Source organism: Vicia villosa, linkage group LG5 (genome assembly GCF_029867415.1).
Source record: "Vicia villosa cultivar HV-30 ecotype Madison, WI linkage group LG5, Vvil1.0, whole genome shotgun sequence".
Taxonomy (NCBI): domain Eukaryota; kingdom Viridiplantae; phylum Streptophyta; class Magnoliopsida; order Fabales; family Fabaceae; genus Vicia; species Vicia villosa.
Genome location: NC_081184.1, coordinates 169,168,019 through 169,188,107, shown reverse-complemented (window position 1 = coordinate 169,188,107; position 20,089 = coordinate 169,168,019). Strand labels below are relative to the sequence as shown.

General features: G+C 34.6%; 3 protein-coding genes across 3 annotated transcripts; all 3 read right to left on the bottom strand.

Annotated features, from left to right (window-relative positions):
- Nucleotides 1-3,830: 3,830 nt before the first annotated feature.
- LOC131608176 (uncharacterized) lies at nt 3,831-5,786 on the bottom strand. Its single transcript, XM_058880105.1, has 5 exons — nt 5,659-5,786; nt 5,340-5,482; nt 5,128-5,235; nt 4,419-4,493; nt 3,831-4,169 (listed from the first exon to the last, which is right to left on the bottom strand). The coding sequence occupies exons 2-5, from the start codon at nt 5,471-5,473 to the stop codon at nt 3,938-3,940; spliced, it is 549 nt and encodes a 182-aa protein (XP_058736088.1). The 5' UTR covers nt 5,474-5,482; nt 5,659-5,786; the 3' UTR covers nt 3,831-3,937.
- Nucleotides 5,787-8,453: 2,667 nt separating this feature from the next.
- Nucleotides 8,454-11,040, bottom strand: LOC131603825 (senescence/dehydration-associated protein At4g35985, chloroplastic-like). The gene is made up of 4 exons (XM_058876260.1): nt 10,020-11,040; nt 9,777-9,943; nt 9,584-9,668; nt 8,454-8,830 (listed from the first exon to the last, which is right to left on the bottom strand). Exons 1-4 carry the CDS (start codon nt 10,727-10,729, stop codon nt 8,662-8,664), a joined length of 1,131 nt encoding a protein of 376 aa, XP_058732243.1. The 5' UTR covers nt 10,730-11,040; the 3' UTR covers nt 8,454-8,661.
- A 144-nt stretch (nt 11,041-11,184) lies between these two features.
- On the bottom strand, nt 11,185-18,422 carry LOC131603824 (uncharacterized). Its single transcript, XM_058876259.1, has 14 exons — nt 18,158-18,422; nt 16,493-16,548; nt 16,234-16,408; nt 15,383-15,484; nt 15,064-15,135; nt 14,604-14,720; nt 14,412-14,489; nt 13,973-14,035; nt 13,802-13,898; nt 13,548-13,626; nt 13,264-13,475; nt 12,668-12,813; nt 11,730-11,852; nt 11,185-11,638 (listed from the first exon to the last, which is right to left on the bottom strand). The coding sequence occupies exons 1-14, from the start codon at nt 18,233-18,235 to the stop codon at nt 11,477-11,479; spliced, it is 1,560 nt and encodes a 519-aa protein (XP_058732242.1). The 5' UTR covers nt 18,236-18,422; the 3' UTR covers nt 11,185-11,476.
- Between the last annotated feature and the right edge of the window lie 1,667 nt (nt 18,423-20,089).

Sequence of the window (20,089 nt, the reverse complement as noted above, 5' to 3'; positions counted from 1 at the left end):
TAGCTCTTATTCGAAGCACAAATTCAGAGATTATTTTGGTTCCTTTCTTGCTCATCTTCAACTTAGCACAAAGTTGATGAACTCGTGCCTTCATATGAGCATTGTAATGCTTGTGAACTTTATCTAACACCTCATATGCGTGCTTTCATGAGAGAAGGTGAGGAAGCACGAATTCTAAGATTATTGATGGCAACCAAGTGAACAAAGGTTGATCTTGCACGGTTCATTCCTCATAAGCTTCAGACACAATGTTTTCAATTCGATCACTTTCAGTCTTGAACATTGGTGAAATGCGAGGGTTTACCATGATCTTGTGAAATTTGCGTGACATAACTACACCCTTAGCATGTTGATTCCATAACAAAAAATTGCTTTCTTGAAGTTTAGTCTAGGATTTTGGAGCAAAAGTGTTTATCGAACCTATAAATGCGATGACTTTTGACGTAGCTTGTGAGGTTTGAACTTCATGTTGTACACCTTATGGTGACATTTCAAGATTCACCATTGTTGATTCTCTGAGTCTCAATGGAGATCTGATTTGAATGTTGAATAAACAACTTCTATGAAGCTTTGATCAGTGCAGTTTTGATTGTGATTCTTGCCTGCAACTGGAACTTTAGTTTCTTTGAAACTAAATCCTCCGATGAAGAAGTAATTTCCCGTTCTTGCTTGCACTGAAAAGTTCAGTTTCTCTAAAATTGAAACCTCTTGATGTATGCGATGAAGAAGACAATCTTAGTTTCTCTGAAATTGAGAATTTTTGTTTATCAAGATGAAGAAGATGATGATGGTGCAAGAACGAGTTTGAGGCAGCAGAAAAAGTTACGATCCCCTTATGCGTATGATACCATGATAGAATTAGAGTTTGTAAGGTGAGAGGTGCCTCTCTATATAAACTTTGAGGGCTTTATCTTTAACCAATATGAAACATGGTTTTTTTCCCAATACACCCCCACGCTCAACACTCTTTTGGGCTTAGTGTGTCGATATAAATGGTGGGTGGCCCGAATTAAGGATATGTGGGAATGGGTTTTTCTAATACACCCCTTGCGCTCAACATTATTGGGTTTGGTGCGCATATAAACAGTGGGTGGCCCGAATCGATAGGCTCTAATGTCATGTTAGATGAGAAAACACTCACGATGAAGATTAATCTATTCATGGAAAAGGTGTATGAGAGATAGATCGAGCTTTGCTTGTTGCAAATGTATTTCTCATTCCTTGAATGAAGCCTATGACTTCAATATTTATACAAAGCATGCATGTGTTAGAAATTAGTTATTCACGTGTAACTAACTTAACTAATTTCTTAACAACCACCTATACTAACTAACGAATCATTCTCTAATAATATGAATTAGGCGCCGTCATAATGGCTCACATGAGGAGTTAATGACCTACGATGGCCACATCAACATGGTTTTCGAAAGCACATAGTAGAAATAAATATCTTCCTCGATTAAAAAAAGTCAAGCAATAGTACTAGTTAGAAATATCTTCTTTGTAAAAAGATACTAGTAACATTTTTTTATCGGTAGATGAAGTGGTCATAACCATTAAAAATACACAATTGTGAAAATCAAAGTTTAAACTCAGGTGTGACGTCCAACCTAACAATATTGATTTTTGTCAATTTAACAAGAATTTGGGGGATATGCTAGTAATATTTTAAAAAATCTCACTATATAGTATTTAAGTCACATCATTAATCATTTAGCTCTTAGAGAAATCAGACCTAATACTTGGTAGGATGTGACCATCCTACTTTCCAAACATTAGCTCAGTTTCTATGGCACTTAATGAACTTCACATTATGAAGATTTTGAAAAGCATTGTTAAGCTCCCTTAGTGGTCTAGTGTTTGGGAGTGATAGATTATTATAAACTTCCAATATATATACCCGTTCCTTGTCATACAAAACCTTTTGGCACATCACTAATTAGAAAGACTAAGTACTCCGAATAAAACAAATCTAGAAGACATACAAGTTTATATATGGTCAAACAACATTGGGACAACAATAGAAGTGAGATCATACTTGATCATGCATCATCAAACCGTGACTAAAACAAGGAGAGGCAAGTTTAGCAGAAAAGAGTCTCATATCAAAAAATATGACATATAATATGTTTTATAAGTGTGGAAAATCATCACCCAACAAATCGGTTTTATAGAGATGAGATAGACCCAACCATATTTCTTAATATGTTCTCAAAACCTCGTTTAAGATCTAATGGACCACCTGATATCATATTTCTAATATCGGGCCACCCACCATTTAGGACACAACCCTTGATCAAGATCAATGAAAAACTGTTGGTTCTGCACCGCTGCCGGAGAAGTGAGATAGAGATCAAGGCACTGGAATTATCGAACAGTGACCGATGAGACAATTCCCGCAACTAGACCACTGCTGACTAAGCTAACTCTGCAAAACACTTCTGATACAACCCTCTGATTTCAAAACGCTAATGCAGCGACTACCACGCCATCCACCACCTCTACACGCTAATGCAGCGACTACCACGCCATCCACCACCTCTACACGCTAATGCTGCGACTACCACGCCATCCACCACCTCTACACTTACTACTCAGATTGCTAGAAAATGCGAGAGAGGATCTTCCACTCAGCCAAAATACAGTTGATATGATACAAAACTCCGGCCATTAAAACTGATAAGACAGAACAACATACTTGAATAGCCATTGGAATACAATCAAGCCCATCCGGCCATAATGCACATCCACAGAAACTCTACATGCTTAGTTCTTAGAATTTTTAGTCTGGCTGCATATTTATCTGATGTCAATTCGCAGTTGACGCCATCGCGAGCAACAAAACGCGAGAATTAGCGCCAAATGCACAAGACCATGGGTGCCCGGTAGCTAGAGGTACCACATCTAACTAAAACCTGACAAAAATATATAGTCTGAACAACCAAACCCACATATAATTGCTGCTCTCTATTGCTTGACATATATAAAACCTTAATTTCATGGTTCTAAAATTCCTAAGCATGCTTTAGGAATCATGAACCTCTGAGAAATATTGTTTATGAAACTTAGATTTAAAATAAAGCCACCTCCAAGAATAGATTTTTGCATCTTCCACCATCTTTTCCACTTCAATTTCCTTATTGCCAAATATCTTTTCATTTATGATTTTCCAAATATTCCATAACAAGCGAACCCCACTATATCCAGCTTGTTAACTTCCAATTTATCATTTCCCGGCAAGCACTCGAACTGCTCGCGATGTCTCAATACCTCCTTCTGTAAGACCGAGGATATGCAGAGCCACCACCAACAAATAACTGATCAACACCTTCGAATTTTAGATACAAAAACCAGATGAGATGTTGACTCCTATTGCCTTATTCCATGCCTTATACCAATCAGAATTATAACTGGTTGGGATATTTAATATTAGTTTTTTATACGCCTCATTTACCCATTAACAGGGGTCATTACCCAAACCACGATTAGGATGAACGTGTGACCTCTCTTATTTTTATATACAGGTTCATTGCAGAATCTTAGATTTTATTCATAGTACATTGTTAGAAATTCCTTCATATACTTGGGGAGAACAACAGTCATTCACATTTGATTCCTAGCATCACCATGCCACTAATCAAAAGAAGGTTCCACCAAATAAAATGCATGTAAGTTTGATAACAGAGATATGTCTAGACAAGATAAAAAATTTCTGAATGCAAGCCACTCAGTAGTCGGCGTTTTGTAGATATATACTTCTACTGATGTAATGATTATTTTATTTGAAAAAAAGAGAAATTTCTATTAAAATCTTCGCATGTATACCGGCATAAAGAGAACCATAAAAAGTTTGATATTTCATCCATATTCTTAAATAGTCTTTTACATCCGTGTCTACAATACAAAAATTGTTCAATAGTGAAACACAAGAAGCCACCTAATTCATTAAATCATAGTCATCCAACTTGTCATTGTACTGAAGCACCTTTCTCTTTATCTTAGACGAATCCACCCATGTAATGAAGTCTTCCTGGTTTCTAGTAACAAGGAAAGCTGGGTCTGTAACTGTATTTGGTCCAACCCGAACATGCCCCTGCTCAATATACGTTACAGCTTCTTTCAAATGTTCCGCAAATTTTAGTCTCACCAAAACAGTTGAGAGCCTCCGTCTGCACCATAGTTAACATAATTTAGAATGATAGGTTTCTTAAAAGAATAATTCTAAACCCTATTGAAACTCCATGACCATTTGCATAAGGTGTGTTTAAGTCCCTTACCACTCGGAACAACCACATATTGGCAAAATCCAAAGCCTTTTGTTAATTTTCATATGATAATACAGTCTCATGAACTAACAAGTAAAGTTCATAACTAAAATTTCATGTAAATCATTAAAAGAAGTAATGTGTGTCTTTTACCTGCAGAAGGATGACGCGGTTAAGCGTTCACATAATGTGATGCTTTGCCTGGTTGGAATCACACCCATGTTGTAACTGTCATAAAAATAAAAGAGTGAGTTAATGAAACAGATATGTGTAACGGTAAGCGTCTCAACATTTATTTTTTCCTTCTTTGTTTCAAACTAATACCAAATACCAAGGAAGACACAAAAAGCGAGTTGTCACTATAATATACCAATCATGTACTTGAAATGGTAGGTCTTACTTATCCTTCTCGACATTAAGCTACATCCATGTAGCTATGAACTATCCTAGACAAACATTCAAGTTATCTACCAATCATGGATTCATGGTCATGATGAGAGAACCAAATGGCTATGAAGCACGGACAACTCGAAAACAACACCGACACGGCGACACCGGTAATAATTTGAAAAAAAGGAAAAAATAAAATGTAATTACAATTACAAGTGTCGGTGTAGGTGTCCGACACCAACACAGACAGCCCTTTTCCAGAGGTATCGATGCTACAGAGCCAAAAAGGGTCACTGCAATCAGGTCACCTATTGTTGCAATCAGGCCACCCCACAATTTATATACACTACTTGCAACTAAATTTATAATAAAATTTAAGAAAACCAAAATTCACAGCATATCTGCAACAACCCAGTTCAAGCAATAGAAATCATATATCTTTTAAACACTTAACTTCAAAAAGTGAACTTACAGTTTTTCCAAAAGGTAATCAGTCAACCTAACTCGATCCGGATCCTTGACATCAATCTGTTTCACTATGCTCACCATCTTCTGAATCATCCGTGTTAACGTAGCATACCTGTTCACATTTCCACAATCAGCTAAAAAACCAAATCAAAACAAAGAAAATTACCAAATGCCAGAACAACAACAAAAACAGTGTGAATTATGACAGAATAATACTTTTTATAATCGTCCCGTTGAGTAATATGGTAGCGCTGCATAACCATGTTCTCTCTGTGTCCCCCTTCTCTCTTCCATTCCAAAAAATTCACCTTCTTCAAAAGCTTCTTCTCATGAAACTTTAACTTCCTCATTGTTATTCACTGTTATAACAATTAATTAAAGTTAAGGTTTTTCCATTTCACTAGAACAACACTGAAGATTTATCGGAAAAGCGTAAGGTTAAACGAAAAGGAAGGACTGAAACTTTGAGATTTTGAGATTCGAATAGAGTGTGGAAGCGATTGAAAGGAAGGAGGAAATGAGAAAGAGAACGTACCTTAGAGGGATGACGGTGGCGGAACGAAGGTCGATTAGGGTTTACTGGATGTTTTGATTTTGAACATTAGAGGAACGAGAACGATAAAATTTGGGGTTTTGTTCATGGTTTATTAAACAAACCAAACTGAACCAGGTTTATGGTTCGGTCCAGTTCTTAAACCTGTTTCAGTAAAAAACCGGTTATTTTTCAATGCAAGAGAACATGTTCGGCATTAATTTTAAAAAAAAATTGTTATGTTTGACAAATAATATGCTATTTCAATTTTTTTTTTTTCATGTTAGAATTACTGGAACAACATATATGTAAATAAATTTGTAAGTTTTTTTATTATTCTCCTTTTACGGCTGGTACAATGATTTAAATTATTGAATTTTCTTTTTAAATGTATGTTAGGTCTTAATCCTAAGTTTTATTTGATGTGTTTGTTGGATACTTAACAATATTTTTGTTCAATTTACATTCTTTTTAATGATAGAATTAGAAGAGAAATAAGTTATGTAAATTTAGTAGTATGGTTGCACTAAATTTTGTCAATTTTTAAATAATTTCACATACATATTTTTTTTATGTGTATTGGATTTTGTTTTGTCGTGAAACTATATTTGTTTGGTGAGTGATGAAATAGAATCTTGATATGGTGGAGTAAATTTTTGATACGGGAAAAGTGGTCGATTTGCAAGATTAACACGTCAACGCCTAATTCAGTAAGAGAATGAAAAATGATGAGTGGGAATGAACTTGAATACTCGAGAATGACGCACTTTCTATCTTTTATAGTGGAAGCGGTTTAAATCGAAAGTACGAAGTGCAGCATGGGTCACAGTCAATTGTCTTATTGATCTGGACGGTTGGTAATGCTTTAGAGGTGGAATTTTCTACTTTATGCGAGAATAAAGGAACACATGTTTCTCATATTTGCTTCCTTGCTTCGCCTCTAGATCTTTCATCTTGATTTTGTGGGAGACCTAAAACAGATGTCCCCCAAGCCCTCGTCCCTTCTTTGTAGCACAAGGATTTTTCGTATACACCCTAGATGTGACGAAAAGTCTTGATGTGACGTCACTATCATTGAGAATAGGCACGTCATTTTTCTCTTTTCTTCCACTCACGACTCGTAAAAGATCTTCTTCGCATCTTGCCAACTTCGTTCTTTTTCGAGAACTCTTATGTTTTAGCTTCATGGTTAAGCTCATATGTGATCTTCGTTCAGGGATCTTTGATACGCACGAATAACCAGCTTATTTCTTTGAAGGTAAAACCCAACATCTTCTCCTTGCTTTTGCTTCATTTTTAGGGTTTTCTGGGCAATTAGTTTTTGATCTCTCTGTCGTTTAAATTCTTATTTGTGTTTTTTATTAGACTATTGACTCTTCATATTTCCTTTTATGTGTTGGTGGCGTTCTTAAGAATGGACATTCCACCTACCATGCATCTAAGGCAAACATTGATATTTCTTCAGTGGGGGTGGATCATGCGACATTGGATTCAACCTCTACTTTCGCTGATGAGGGTGGTTTGGATCGAGCCTTTACTGAGGTGTTGCCCCAGACTAACTAGAGAATGCTTATCCTTGAGAAAGATTGGGGGTGTATAACAATTATGATGGGTGTGTTCTCCCTCCTTATGAGTGTCGGTTCACTTTGATAGGTTTCTATGTCCCCCTTCAACACGTTTGAGATTGGGATTTTTTATCACTTGTTAATCGCTCATTCGCAACCTCACCCAATGAGTTAGACATAGATTAAAGTGTTCTGATACATGTGCTAATACAAGGAGAGTCTGACTCTAACACTCTTTTTCTATCTATTCAAAGTTCAGCGTAGCACGGCTGCTTCGGCGAGGGGCCAGGGCTTGATATCACTTCACTAGTGTGCATATATGTTTGACGTCTACTCGGATAATTTGAAGGACTCCAATGACCTATTTTTCCTACTCATTCTTCTCGATGAAGAGGCTCTTGCTAAAAATTACTCCATAGATCCTACCCCACCAGTGCTCGGAAAATTTTCTAAGTTCTAGCGCTAGAGCCACTTCTTGGTGGAGTATGAATCATACGTTTAGAAGATGGTTGATTTGACTCAAGAGGAGATCTTCTTGAAGAGGCAATTGGTGTCTTTTTGCGAGGCTCTAGGTTATGGCGGGGGTGTTACCCTTTCTAATGCAGCGTCAAAAAAATAATTAAGGCGTATCATAAAGACGCATTTGTTTATAGAAGTTGGCTCGAAGGAGGCTAGGAAAAGTATTTTTGGTAAGTGTTTGATCTAGAGTATTTTTGGTAAGAGATCTATAACCTACATATTATTTTCTTGTAAATAAGATGAAATATGAGAGGACAATGTACAATATAATAGTTCTCTTCCAATGACTTTGTGAGACGCGTATTCTTTTCTTGAAAATAAACTTATCTCTCGAGAGCAAGTCTCTCATGACCAAACAATAGAAGACGGAAAGCCAATTTTCTTGGTGGATTAGACGGATACACATTAAAAAAATTGTTTCAGTGTGATTGTATTATCACGTATGTATCTTTATTGAATAATATTAGTTTTAAAACGAATTATAAAATTCATAATTGGTTATTAAATTTGATTATGGATATAAGTGGTTTTGTAAAAGCAAAATCATTTATATGAATTGGTTATAGTAATTTGTTATTGATAGACCATCATAAATTGATTATTTTTTAGTTAAATGAATAATTCAACCATGAAATCCTAGTTCTAACTCTCAAACAAAGTTGAAAATTTCAATGACTTTTCTTCCAAAGGTAAACAATCAATTTTCATGTGTTCACATGAATTCATTTCCACTTATGTTTTTTAAATTTGAATTCACCTTCTGTTACATTACATCCTTCTAAAATCAAAGCTTAAGACTTAATTCTTCTTAAATGGTGAAAACTTGAAATTGAAATGAATACAGTTATACATAAAGTACTAATTAATTGCACCACTTTTTTTTTTTTTTGACAAAACAAGTATAAAGCAACTTGAATGGAATTTAATGCTTAAAACTTGTATTTTTGACAGCATTTTTCAGTGCACCCTTGGTTGCTGATGAAGCTGGATTGATGGCCTTTCGAATCTTAAAGACATTCCAAGCAGTGTTAGCAGCATGTCCTGCAGTTGCAAACACATGCTCTGTAGCTTCCCCAGCATTTTCCCCATACCTGTTGTCACCCAAGTATGATGCATTGATAAAGAAGGCATATATGTTAGAAACAAAAGTTTATAACCTTATTCTTAAGATTTAAGTTCGAACTAATTAAATTCAATAAAATTGGTTTGTAAGATGAGTATTGTCCATTACTTAGAAACATATTTTATTGAATGTGAGACTCTTAACACACCACTGTTTGTCCAAGACTAAACATTTGATGTTGTCTCGTGAGTAACCCGATAGTGGGTGGCCCAGCCAATCTTGGATAACCTCTGTCTTAGAATTTGGATTGTCTAAACCCTAAACATATTTTCACATCATATTTCATTCAATGTGAGACTCTTAGCACGTCATCCCATGTCTAGGACTGGACATTTGAAGTGAGTAGTCTGATAGCTGGTGGCTTAGACGATTTTAGATAGCCTTTGTCCTTAAAATTGGATTGTCTTAACTCACTCTCTCACGCTCAACACTATTGACTTTGGTGTGTGGATATAATTGATGGATGACCTATAGCAGAAATCTAATAGGTGATGAACCAGCTGATATGGAACAAGACTCCGATACTATCCTAGAATTTAGGTTAATCTTAACTTAACCTTACAAAATCAACTTCTAAAATGAGAATTACTCCCACTTATAAACATATATTCAAGTATTCTCTCACTTATAAACATATATTCAAGTCATATATTATTCGATATGAAACTCCTGACACTATGATATCATCTTAGAATTTGTATTGAGGCTAACTATCCTATACCTGTTAGAGACCATTCTGGAAGCAGCTTTTGAAGTAGCAGAAAGAGTTTGTTTTTCAGCAGCTTCAGCTGCATCTAGAACTTTGTCTGCAGCATAACAATAGAAATAAAAAAGTCAAAAATGATGTTGCTTTTTCTTATTTGAAAGAGAATATTGAATATTTTCATGAAGTGTTTCTACTTGGTTTTACTTACTGACTGCATCAAATGAAGCTAACAGCACCTCACCAGGTAACATCCTTAACAATGCCTTCCCAGGTTTTGATTTAGCCAAAGGAGCCATCACTGTTCCACTAACTATGCCAACACCATTAAGCAAAGATTTGCTCAACTTTTCTGTCATCTTAGACAGCTTCCTCACACTACATTGCAATACAAAACACAATTATCAGTATTATGTGCTATATATTTGTGCACCTCAGATTCATTTTTGTATACCGTTTGAGGTTTTTATTGATCTTGTTCTTCTTTGAGGCCGCCGCGCTCTTGTTGCTCGTACTTTCCTTAACCGCAACGCCGTTTTTCTCATCTGCATGACTAGTTAGGATCTTTTCTCCTCCTTTTTGAACCTTGTTTGTATAAGCGTTGCTGCAGATGAAGATACCCTTCACAATCTGACCAGTCCCTTCTGCAATAAGCTTGGACAGAAAATGATTGTAATCTTCAACCTTCGGAGAAAACTCCTTCCAATCAAGATCATTCTTGTTACTCAGCTTTAAGCCAGAAAAGCAAGAGTGCTCTTTCAAAAACGAATCTAGAAAACTCAAACTTCCATAACTATCTTCCGAAAAGGTTACGCCATAACTAAGAGGCTCGCCGTCTTTCACGGGCAACGAAAACAGGTAATGGAGGGCATCTAGCTTCACTACAGGCTCATCTTTAGTCAAAGGCCACTGAAGTTCGTTTCCGACTTTTATAATTGTTGCGAGAGACACATTCTCCTCCAATGTTTTGATGACTATGAAATGGCCTTGAGCTAGTTCAAAAGCCTCTCCTTCATCCATCAGATGAACTTTACATCCTGGTATTTGTATCAGGACTTCTTGTTTGAGGTTCTTGGGTCCTGCATAGTCTTCAACGGTACTACTTCCCGGTAGAGAGGTTTCCATTGGTGGCATAGCTGTGGAGCCATGGAAGCAGCACCCCATGTCACTGCTTTTTTAATCTTGCCTGAATGTGGAAATGTTAATGCAGAATTTTTTAGATAAAGGTTAAAGGCCAAAAGGAAGTTTTGGTTACTATGGATTCTTTTGTTCTTTGCTTTATTCTGTTCCTAGTGAATGGTGCATGTTTATGTGACTTTCGGTGGAATGTATTATAAAGAAAAAATTAAATAGTATTGGGAGCTTATTGAAAAATGTGCAACAATAGTCCTATAGCTAATAGCATTACAGCTTGCACTCAACCCAGTGTGAAATCAAAGACATGTATGTTGAAAATGTCACATTGGAAGTTTGTTTAAATTTCTTGTTTGCATTGTACTAACTCATGCCGCATGTGCAGAAATAAATCAAGTCTAAATTTCACATTTTTTTGTTATCAATTATTCGAACTTGTTTTGGTCCTCGAATAAGAAAGCGCTATATGGTGAATGAGATGAGAATAATGTGAATCATTCACTGCCTGTCTTGTTTATAAACTTTGCAATTTTTTAGTACTGTTCCATATATTATATCACATAACAGTTACAATTACAAAATGATGCCAGGGGCAAAGCTTGCACTAAAAAATAATAATGGATTGAATGGGTAATGAAAAAATGGAACTAGGACTCCTACCATCATCTAAAACAATCAATCAAGAATTGCACCAAACTATAAATGAGATCAATGTGATCTACCAACACCCATGCTTCAAAAGTGAGAGAATGATACACAGCTGCTTGAAGCTTTTGCCTAGTTATCAAATTTTTTGGGTTGATGCCATTGCGCCAGAGTTCTGGACAAAGAACTGATGAATGAACCTTTGGCAGGTATACCTTTCTTTCCATATAAATGTTTCCCTCCCAAGTCTGTGAAAACTGGAGTCATATCCTTGCCTCTTTCGGTTCTTTCAATCTGCAGAGTGTACATTCAAATACTTTTTGGTTGAGAAAACAGATGTAAAGAAATCAAGTCAAAGATGACAATAAAGCCTTGACCAACCTACCTTGATAATTTTTCCATCTTTTAAATAGTACCAAATACCAGACCAATTGATTGATTGAGAAAAATGAGACTTGATCGCAGATAGAGGGTATAGAAAGTTATCCACTAACAATGCAATGAACACCTGCGGAAGAAAACACCCTTTCTAACTTTAGCAACTAGTATTCAAGCACATTTCACGTTTCTGGTGGCATAACATTTTTAATTATATTTCCATATATGTTTTTCCAATACATATTTACACAAGTACATGCTTTATTTACACTTAACCTAGGAGTTCAACATGTTCATGTCAACCCAAGCAAGTATCCTGTGACAACCTATGTCACTCATTGCTTGGCAAGTTTGGTTCACTTTAATTTTTTCCTTAAAATATGTCTTTTATCCCCACAAATATTTCCCTTTCACTTTTAATCTCTGCACAACTTTGTCCTTTATTGGTCCTTAATATTTACAAAATCATTTGTTTTAGTCTCCACCATTAATCTTCACTTCTTTCACGCTTCAATGGTGAAGGGAAATACACATCATTGTTGCCGCGTAGGATTAATAATGTCACGTGGACTCCAACTCACTTTCATTTTGTTTCTCACTGACTCAACGCCATAGTAGGGAGTTGAAGTGGAAGAGAATGAGAGGGGTGGATGGTGAGAGGCTGAAGGAGAGAGAAAACTTGAAGAAGTAGTTCTGGTGGTGAGCTGGTGTCCTTTTTGAACACAGCATTATTAATTCTACGCTGATACAATGATGTGTATTTCAATTAGCAGTGTCATTGCCAGATAACCTAAAAAAATACAAGGGCAAAAATATTGTTTTTGAAAATGTCAGAAAATTTTGCAGGGACTAAGAGTGGAAAACCATTTATTTGCAGGACCTAAATAGGATAAACATATTAAAATCTAGCCACATTAAAAACAAGCACGAAAAAAAAAAACTTACAAGACACCAATTATAGGCAGCAAGAGATAGTTGTGGTGCCTCTGGAGACAGCATGTTGCATAGTTGAACTTCTATCCTTGTCAAGTTCCACATTGAAAGAAGTTCCACAATGGTGCATATGGCTAGGTAGCTCACCAGTGATAATCCTGGGAAAAGGCACGCATCAAAATGAAAGAACTGAAAATGTTAGAAGTGGAGATACAACTCCTAAAAATGGAGAAGATAGTGTTACTTTTGGAATTAAATTTGGCTTGTGAGAAGTGCATGTTTGAAACAAACAAACAAACAAACAAACAAAGAATTTGTCTAATTTATTTTAACATCCCACAAACAAGGTTAGAAGGTGTTAAGATAACAACATATTTAAAATTATACAAAGTACTTATTTACAAATTTCGTATAGCACAAACAAGTTCACACTAGTGCTATTCCTGAATGAAATAAACCCATGCCAAATTGCCAATTTCAAATTTATATATGTACATTGAGAGCATAATGAGAGAGCTTTCTAACGCTGCAACTAAGTTGAACAATATCCCTTATTATCATTTAGCATCACTAACAACCTGCCTAAAAAGGAAAAGTAGTGTGCTCACCAGCAGGAGTATAGGTTACTTCTTCAAGTGAGTATCCCAAACTATAGAATCTAAATGCTGCTGTGAGATGAATCATTGCCATAAAGAATGGTGCTACAAATCCCCATGACAAATAGCAGTGAACACCAAACAATGCACGGTTCATCACCCAGTTAACGGTTGTTGTATACGACTCCAAAACAAATGTTTGTTTCCTCAAGTAATTCCAGTATCTACATAATTTTAAAAACTAAATCATAAAATGGAAGGAAACTTTATTTTTCAGATGAGTAATAGTCACAAACCTTCCAAAATTAAGATCACTGGCAAGGGGGTGAGGAAAGACAGCAACTGGGGGAGAAGTAATAAGTCTTTTATGAGCCCCTGAAAAAGACAGCAATGTAGTAATTGTTAGAATAATAGGATCAAATATCAGGTAACTGTTTTTCAATGATTGGTACAGATAGTGCAGCTATATATGATGATCAACATGTTTAAACTTTATATGATCGCAGTGATAATTACATCAAGAAATTTGATAAGAAAATCAAAGATGTACCAGCTATGGCTGCAAGAGTCATATCATCGGAATATCCACCATCTTTAAGTCCCGAGACTACACCATAACGATCTTGTCTAAAGTCATCAGAATGCATCTGGAGAAAAACTAACGAGTTAAAATTAAGCTTTTCTTTAAAGCGATAACTAAGAAAAGGCAAAAGATACTTGCCATCATACAGCCTCCCCACAGAAAGAATGTTCTCCCACCAGTGGCAAATCCCATAGAACAAGGCTATATAACAAAACAAAAGGAGAAAAGATTAGGAAAGAAAACATTAAATAACTTAATTAAATATTGACATATTGTGTGACTGGAGGACACAGGTTCAAGTTGTTGTGGAAACAGCCTCTTGCAAATGCAAGGTAAGGCATGAAATAGATCCATGATGAATCCATGATGTGGAATCAGCGTTAAATAATGATACCTTATCAAAAGCCTAAATGAAAAGTTGTCTGATTAATATAGTGACTTGATTCAAATTCAATTATCAAACTAAGCTTTATTCGTTTACTCTTTCAAAACAACTGGAAAATAAAAGGAAAACCATCTTATACACAGATGTGTGCTTCAGAGATCAGAGAATAAATAGATAGAGGTAATTGTGTACCATATGATATTCATAGATGCAGTAACTCCCTAGACTTCCAGATGGCAAATCAAGAGGATATCCAGTTTGAATAAATATCTGTGAAGCATCAAAACGGTTAAAACCACAAAATAACCCCCAGTTAAGTAGAATTATAATAATTATCATTAATACCTAAAAATAGAACCAGAAGAAACAAAGTTTAAGTAATACCTCAGGGTTCTTCTCCATCTCACGAGTGAGCGCTCCTATTGATCCAGGATGTATCCTAACATCATCATCCAAAAACAATACATACTTGCTGTCTTTGTGCATTTTCTCCACCCCAACCTGCCAGTAGTCTAATATTAGCATGTAATACTAGTGTGGTTAGCAAAATGAATCTAACAAGGACAGTTTAGCAGTCTAGTAAATGACCCAAACAAAATGTCGACATCGAATTATAAAAAAGTTAATACAGATCCAGCATGCATGTATTATTGTAACTTTCAAGTGTTATGCTGGGAAATGAAATTGTGTCTAACTACTATTCAATGAAACAACTAAGATTGTCACCATTTTTCAACATAGATTTAAGTTGAATTTCAATAAATGTAGGGAACTAACTAGTCAAGAATAAAGCTATACTTTGTATTTGAAAGAACAATCAAAATATGTCAGAAAATTTCCATACCAATTGATTGTGAATTTTTTGACTACAAGTTGTTGATAAACCAGCTACGATAACCTTAACATCAACATCATCCTGCATATATCAAACACTTATCCAATTAAGTGAGTTACGGACAAGATTAGAATATTTACCCAAGAAAGCAAAAAATTCAGACAATTGGAAGGAACAGAATCAAACTTCGAAACAGAAGTATATATGGTTCCAACTTGGTAACCAGGTATAAAAACCATACTGAAATCAGTTTGAGGTTGCAAAACTTAATAGCAAATAACTCAAAACATGAATCTATAAATGGAGGGAAATGTGAACTTATTTATACCTCGAATTCTGATATTAGCCGTGATACTGCACGGTAAGCAGGATCTTCTGTGCTTTCTACCACGAAAAGAAACTCTATAGGGCCACCATAAAGAGATGTTATCTGCATTTAAAAATTAATAAATAAAAAAACAGAACCGTAATGAAATTTTCCTATTAAATTTGACATATGAAGTCCAAGTATTAGCTTAAATAGATGTCCACAATTACAACCGACTATTGTTAATTATGCAGCAAAAATGAATAATCAATAGTAGGCCCAAAATGCGAGCACAACAAAAACCAAGTCTTTTCTCACTGAGTGGAGTCTGCTACATGGATCAAACTACGTCATAATGTTCTATAAAAAAACCATGCTTCTATTCAACTCATTAATCTCGAGATCTTTCTTAATAGTTTCTTTTTCTTATAGCTTTTCTAGGTCTTCTATCTCTAACGGTTTGACTACCATCCATCTGATCTATTCAACTTACTACAAAATACATAGGTCTTCTTACAACATGCCCAAACCATCTAAGCCTATTTTCCACCATCTTTTCTACTATAGGTGCTACTCCAACATTTTCTCTAATATTGTCATTTCTAATCTTATTTCGTCTAGTCTTGCCACACATCCAATGCAACATCTTCATCTCTGCTATATATGATACAATTTAAATTAGAGTTTAAAATTTAGAAATATGAAAGAGAAAGAATGTGAAATACACATAAATTTAAATTAAATTAAAATTTTCCAAGTCATAATGCATTATTCATGGAAGAACCAATAAGGTAGGCAAGCACCACATGTAAACCAAAAGAAAAACGGAAATATCAAATAAGTTCCAGGGGAATTTGAGATATGAGTTTTACCTGACTCCTCCAGTTGTGGAGATTGTGTTCCCCAAACCCTTTCAGAGGCATAACTACCGTTACTCTTGGAAGATTGGCCTGATAGGAGTGCTCAAGTTCATTCATGTCATGACAAAGGAAAGATAAACTATTTCCATTCTTCATAGCATCCTTCATTTGTTTTATCTCTCTGTTCCTGTAAGGGGGAAACTGCATTATTTCTCATAGACCTGACAATAAAAGTGTTTCCGGACTCTATGACATTATTGAGTAATGGTACCTAACATAAGAAGCAAGAGCCCACCCAAGAGCAAGCAATAAGCAAATAAAACATCCCTGCGGAGCAAACATAACATCCAGGTTTAAGATTAATTATCATGATATCTCTCTAAAGTAACAAAGATGGTGGGATACAAACCAAGATTTCAAGGAAACATATGTTAATAATTATCATGCAATGATTCAAACTTCAAACAAACTGCAAGATCTATATATATTTACTTAACACTGCCACTAATAGGGAATTTTTCAATCCAGCCCCTAAAAAAGGAAGGGGTTTACCTGAAGGATCATAGAGATTCCATGACCTTAATTCCATCTCATTCAATAATCATGCAATTTCACAATTCCAATTTGATATACAACTTATCACTAAAACTCCCTCAACAATGTGGAACTCCCCCTACAGTGTTTCTTGTGTTGCAAGTATATTGTATGTGTACTAGAATTAAATCCTACAGGGATTATGGATGTCAAATCTGTGAACATGACATATGGGAATAAAAATTAAATTTGCTGATACCTAACCTTTAAATATAAAAATTGGGAATAAAATCAGATAAAAAGTTCCCTAGAAAAAAAGTAGTGATTGAACATCTAACTCACAAATCCAAACCATTCATTCAATCTTCTTCATGAAAGCAACAGTTACCTCGATATGAATCCAGAATAAATTTAAAAGTAATGTACTTTACAACCACCCAAAGTTGTTAAACCAAAAGCACAATAATAAATTGTCTACCAAAAAGCTTCACTGGCACCAAATACCCCTTTTACTACTTGTTTCAGAAATCAAATCCCAATTATGTCACCACTTTTAAACCTCTCCCCTCCAAAAAAAAAAAAAACATTGTAACAAATAAAGTGTATATTTGGTTTAGCTTTTAGAATAGGCAAAAGCAATAGCAATTCTAGAGGTGTAGAATTGATTTTGGAATGATTTTGACGTGTTTAGTTCTTCTAGAGTAGAATTGATTCTGCATCCAAAATAGATTCTATTGAAGCTATAATTTGTAGCTTTTGAGTTTAGATGTAATTTTTACATTGAAATTTACTGTTTGACTCAATTTTGCATAAAATTATCCAAATATAAATCACTTTATACTTAACTCACCGGTAACCAGAATCAATTTTACATAATCACAAAATTAATTTTTTTCACCGCAGCCAGAATCAATTTTACATAATCAATTCACTCGAGATTAATTTTTTTCACCGCAGCCAGAATCAATTAACTCGAAATTAATTTTTTTCACCGCAGCCAGAATCAATTCACTCGAGATTAATTTTTTTCACCACAGCCAGAATCAATTCACTCGAGATTAACTTTTTTCACCACAGAATCAATCATACGCAAAAACTACCAGCTACGACCCAAATTAATCATAACCAAGCAAAGTAGAGATGGAAAAAGGGGAAAAAATTCACAATGTACTAACATATATAACTATAAACAAAACTTAATTTACTGACAAAGAAACTTCAAGAATCAAACAAGAGTAAGATTAAACAACAATTATTGAAAAAAAGAAGTAAACAAGAGTAAACGAGTTCAACTGAATTTCCAGTAAAAAAAAGAGTGATACAAATTCTGAAGAACAATTCAATGGAAATTAAATTACCCTAAAAAAAGAACAACGATTGATAGAAAAGAGAAGTTTGAAACCTGGATCTGAATGTAAACGGCGAAAGGAGTACAGAAGGTTCTACTGAGAGAGAAGAGGAAGATATCCAAAGAAGCCATTGTTGTTGTTTGGTGCGAGTTTGTGTGTGTAGTGTTGTGTATACCCTACTACCCCTTCTCTCTCTCTCTAGAAAACGTTAGTTTGTGTTTCTCTCTCTAGAGTTGAGAATTCAGAAAGGAAAGAGCGGCATTGATGAGAGAGAAAGAGAAGTAAGCTGGCTGGCTGGCAAGAGAGAGAAAGCGAAGAGAGGTAAGAGTAGTAACGCTGCACGAAACTTTTTTTTTTTTTTAGAATATTCTCGCTTTTAGTAGTAGGCATCTCGTTTTCTTTTCCAAAACGCTTTCTCTTCTTAATTTTGACTTTATCTTAATTATTCGTAAATTATGTTATTTTCGTATTTTACTTTTAAAAAACTAATACACAAAGTAATAAAATTCATAAGAGAAAGATTGTTTTATGATATTTTATATTTTATAGAAAAAAATAATTTCTATAATTTTGTTGCCATTATTACAGTTAGGGGTGGGAATAGACTGGGCCGAGCTAGGCTTTGCCAAGCCTGAGTCTGGCCTGCTATAATATTCAAAGTCTAAGTCTGGCCTGTAGCCTATCATAGGCTTATTTTTTTGGCCTGGGCCCGGCCTTTTTGAAGGCCTGATTGGCCTATTAGCCTACTTAAAAGCCTATTTCATTTGAACATTTGTAAATAAGTCATTAAACTCGTCTTTATATAGACTAACAAATTAAAAGATCAGTGAGATTAAATGTTTGTTTGCATTAGTTTATTTAAGTTTACCTAGTAGCATAAATTTTGTGATATTATTTGTTTGAGAGAACCTATCGAAACAACTTATGACATTGTTCATAAAATTCTTTTCATCTTATTTTCATAATTTCTTCAAGATAACTAAAATTTATTTTTATATTTTTAATTCAAAGTAAAAAATATAATATAATAATAATAATAAAATTATTCATATTTATTTAAATAGGCCGGCCTCTTAGGCTTATAAGGCTTTTTATGTGGCTTGTGGCCTAGCTTTTTTAGCTAAATAGGCTTATAAAAAAGCCTAGGCCTTTTCTATTTATCTAAAAAGCCTGGCCTGACCTAGGCCTATGTAGGCTGGGCCGTAGGCCCCTGTTAGTCAGCCTGGCCTATTCGCACCCCTAATTACAGTTTAGTAGTTTGACAGATATTTGTATGAAATATCAATTTACATTTTTTATACAAATATTTATTTAAATGTGTTTCTGTTTGATAACAAAATTTATTTAAAAAGATAAGTTCATATTTAAATATTGTGATATGATGTCCAACATAATATAATCTTGACAAAATTATTTAAAATATATATTTAGTCAAAGTTTCAACGTGAAATTTTTTTAATTTAATATTATAATTCATTTTGGATATTCTTCAAAAATGATTTTGATGTCCGCCCACAAATTATAAAAGAACCACCAATTTAATTTACCATAAAAATTTACAAATAGTATTTTCTCCCATCACTATTAAAAGGTATTCTTACTAAAACACTAAAATGTTAGTCTCCCTGAGAACTTAGGAGGGGAGAGCCTTAAATGTATTATAATGTATGTTTGTCGTGTTTGTTCCATGTGTTTTTCAGCTATTTTTTATATAGGTAAGGTTGACTCAACGTAATATGAGGCCTAAAACAATTATTAGAATGAGGTTTTTTTCATCCACTTTAATTAAATATTTAATTTTTAAAAGAAGTTATAAGTTTTTTTACGACTAAATTTTGGTATCTACTATAAAATTAATATTATTTTCTATTGTTAAATATTTACATTTTCTTATCAACGTTGAATTATCTTTCAAAATACAAAATTGAATATGAAATTATTTTTATACCGTGAGTCGTGTTGTCTACTCTCTCACATATTATGTT

Excerpts from the sequence above, each read along its gene's own strand:
- LOC131608176 (XM_058880105.1), bottom strand. The coding sequence starts at position 5,473 with ATGAGGAAGTTAAAGTTTCATGAGAAGAAGCTTTTGAAGAAGGTGAAT. Across the intron at positions 5,236-5,339 it reads CAACGGGACGATTATAAAAA|GTATGCTACGTTAACACGGA; the intron begins GTATTATTCTGT and ends AAATGTGAACAG. Across the intron at positions 4,170-4,418 it reads ACCGCGTCATCCTTCTGCAG|ACGGAGGCTCTCAACTGTTT; the intron begins GTAAAAGACACA and ends ACTATGGTGCAG.
- LOC131603825 (XM_058876260.1), bottom strand. The coding sequence starts at position 10,729 with ATGGGGTGCTGCTTCCATGGCTCCACAGCTATGCCACCAATGGAAACC. Across the intron at positions 9,669-9,776 it reads AGCTTCATTTGATGCAGTCA|ACAAAGTTCTAGATGCAGCT; the intron begins GTAAGTAAAACC and ends GTTATGCTGCAG. Across the intron at positions 8,831-9,583 it reads TCCAGAATGGTCTCTAACAG|GTATGGGGAAAATGCTGGGG; the intron begins GTATAGGATAGT and ends GGGTGACAACAG.
- LOC131603824 (XM_058876259.1), bottom strand. The coding sequence starts at position 18,235 with ATGGCTTCTTTGGATATCTTCCTCTTCTCTCTCAGTAGAACCTTCTGT. Across the intron at positions 16,549-18,157 it reads CCGTTTACATTCAGATCCAG|GGATGTTTTATTTGCTTATT; the intron begins GTTTCAAACTTC and ends TTTGCTCCGCAG. Across the intron at positions 11,639-11,729 it reads AAGATGGAAAAATTATCAAG|ATTGAAAGAACCGAAAGAGG; the intron begins GTAGGTTGGTCA and ends TACACTCTGCAG.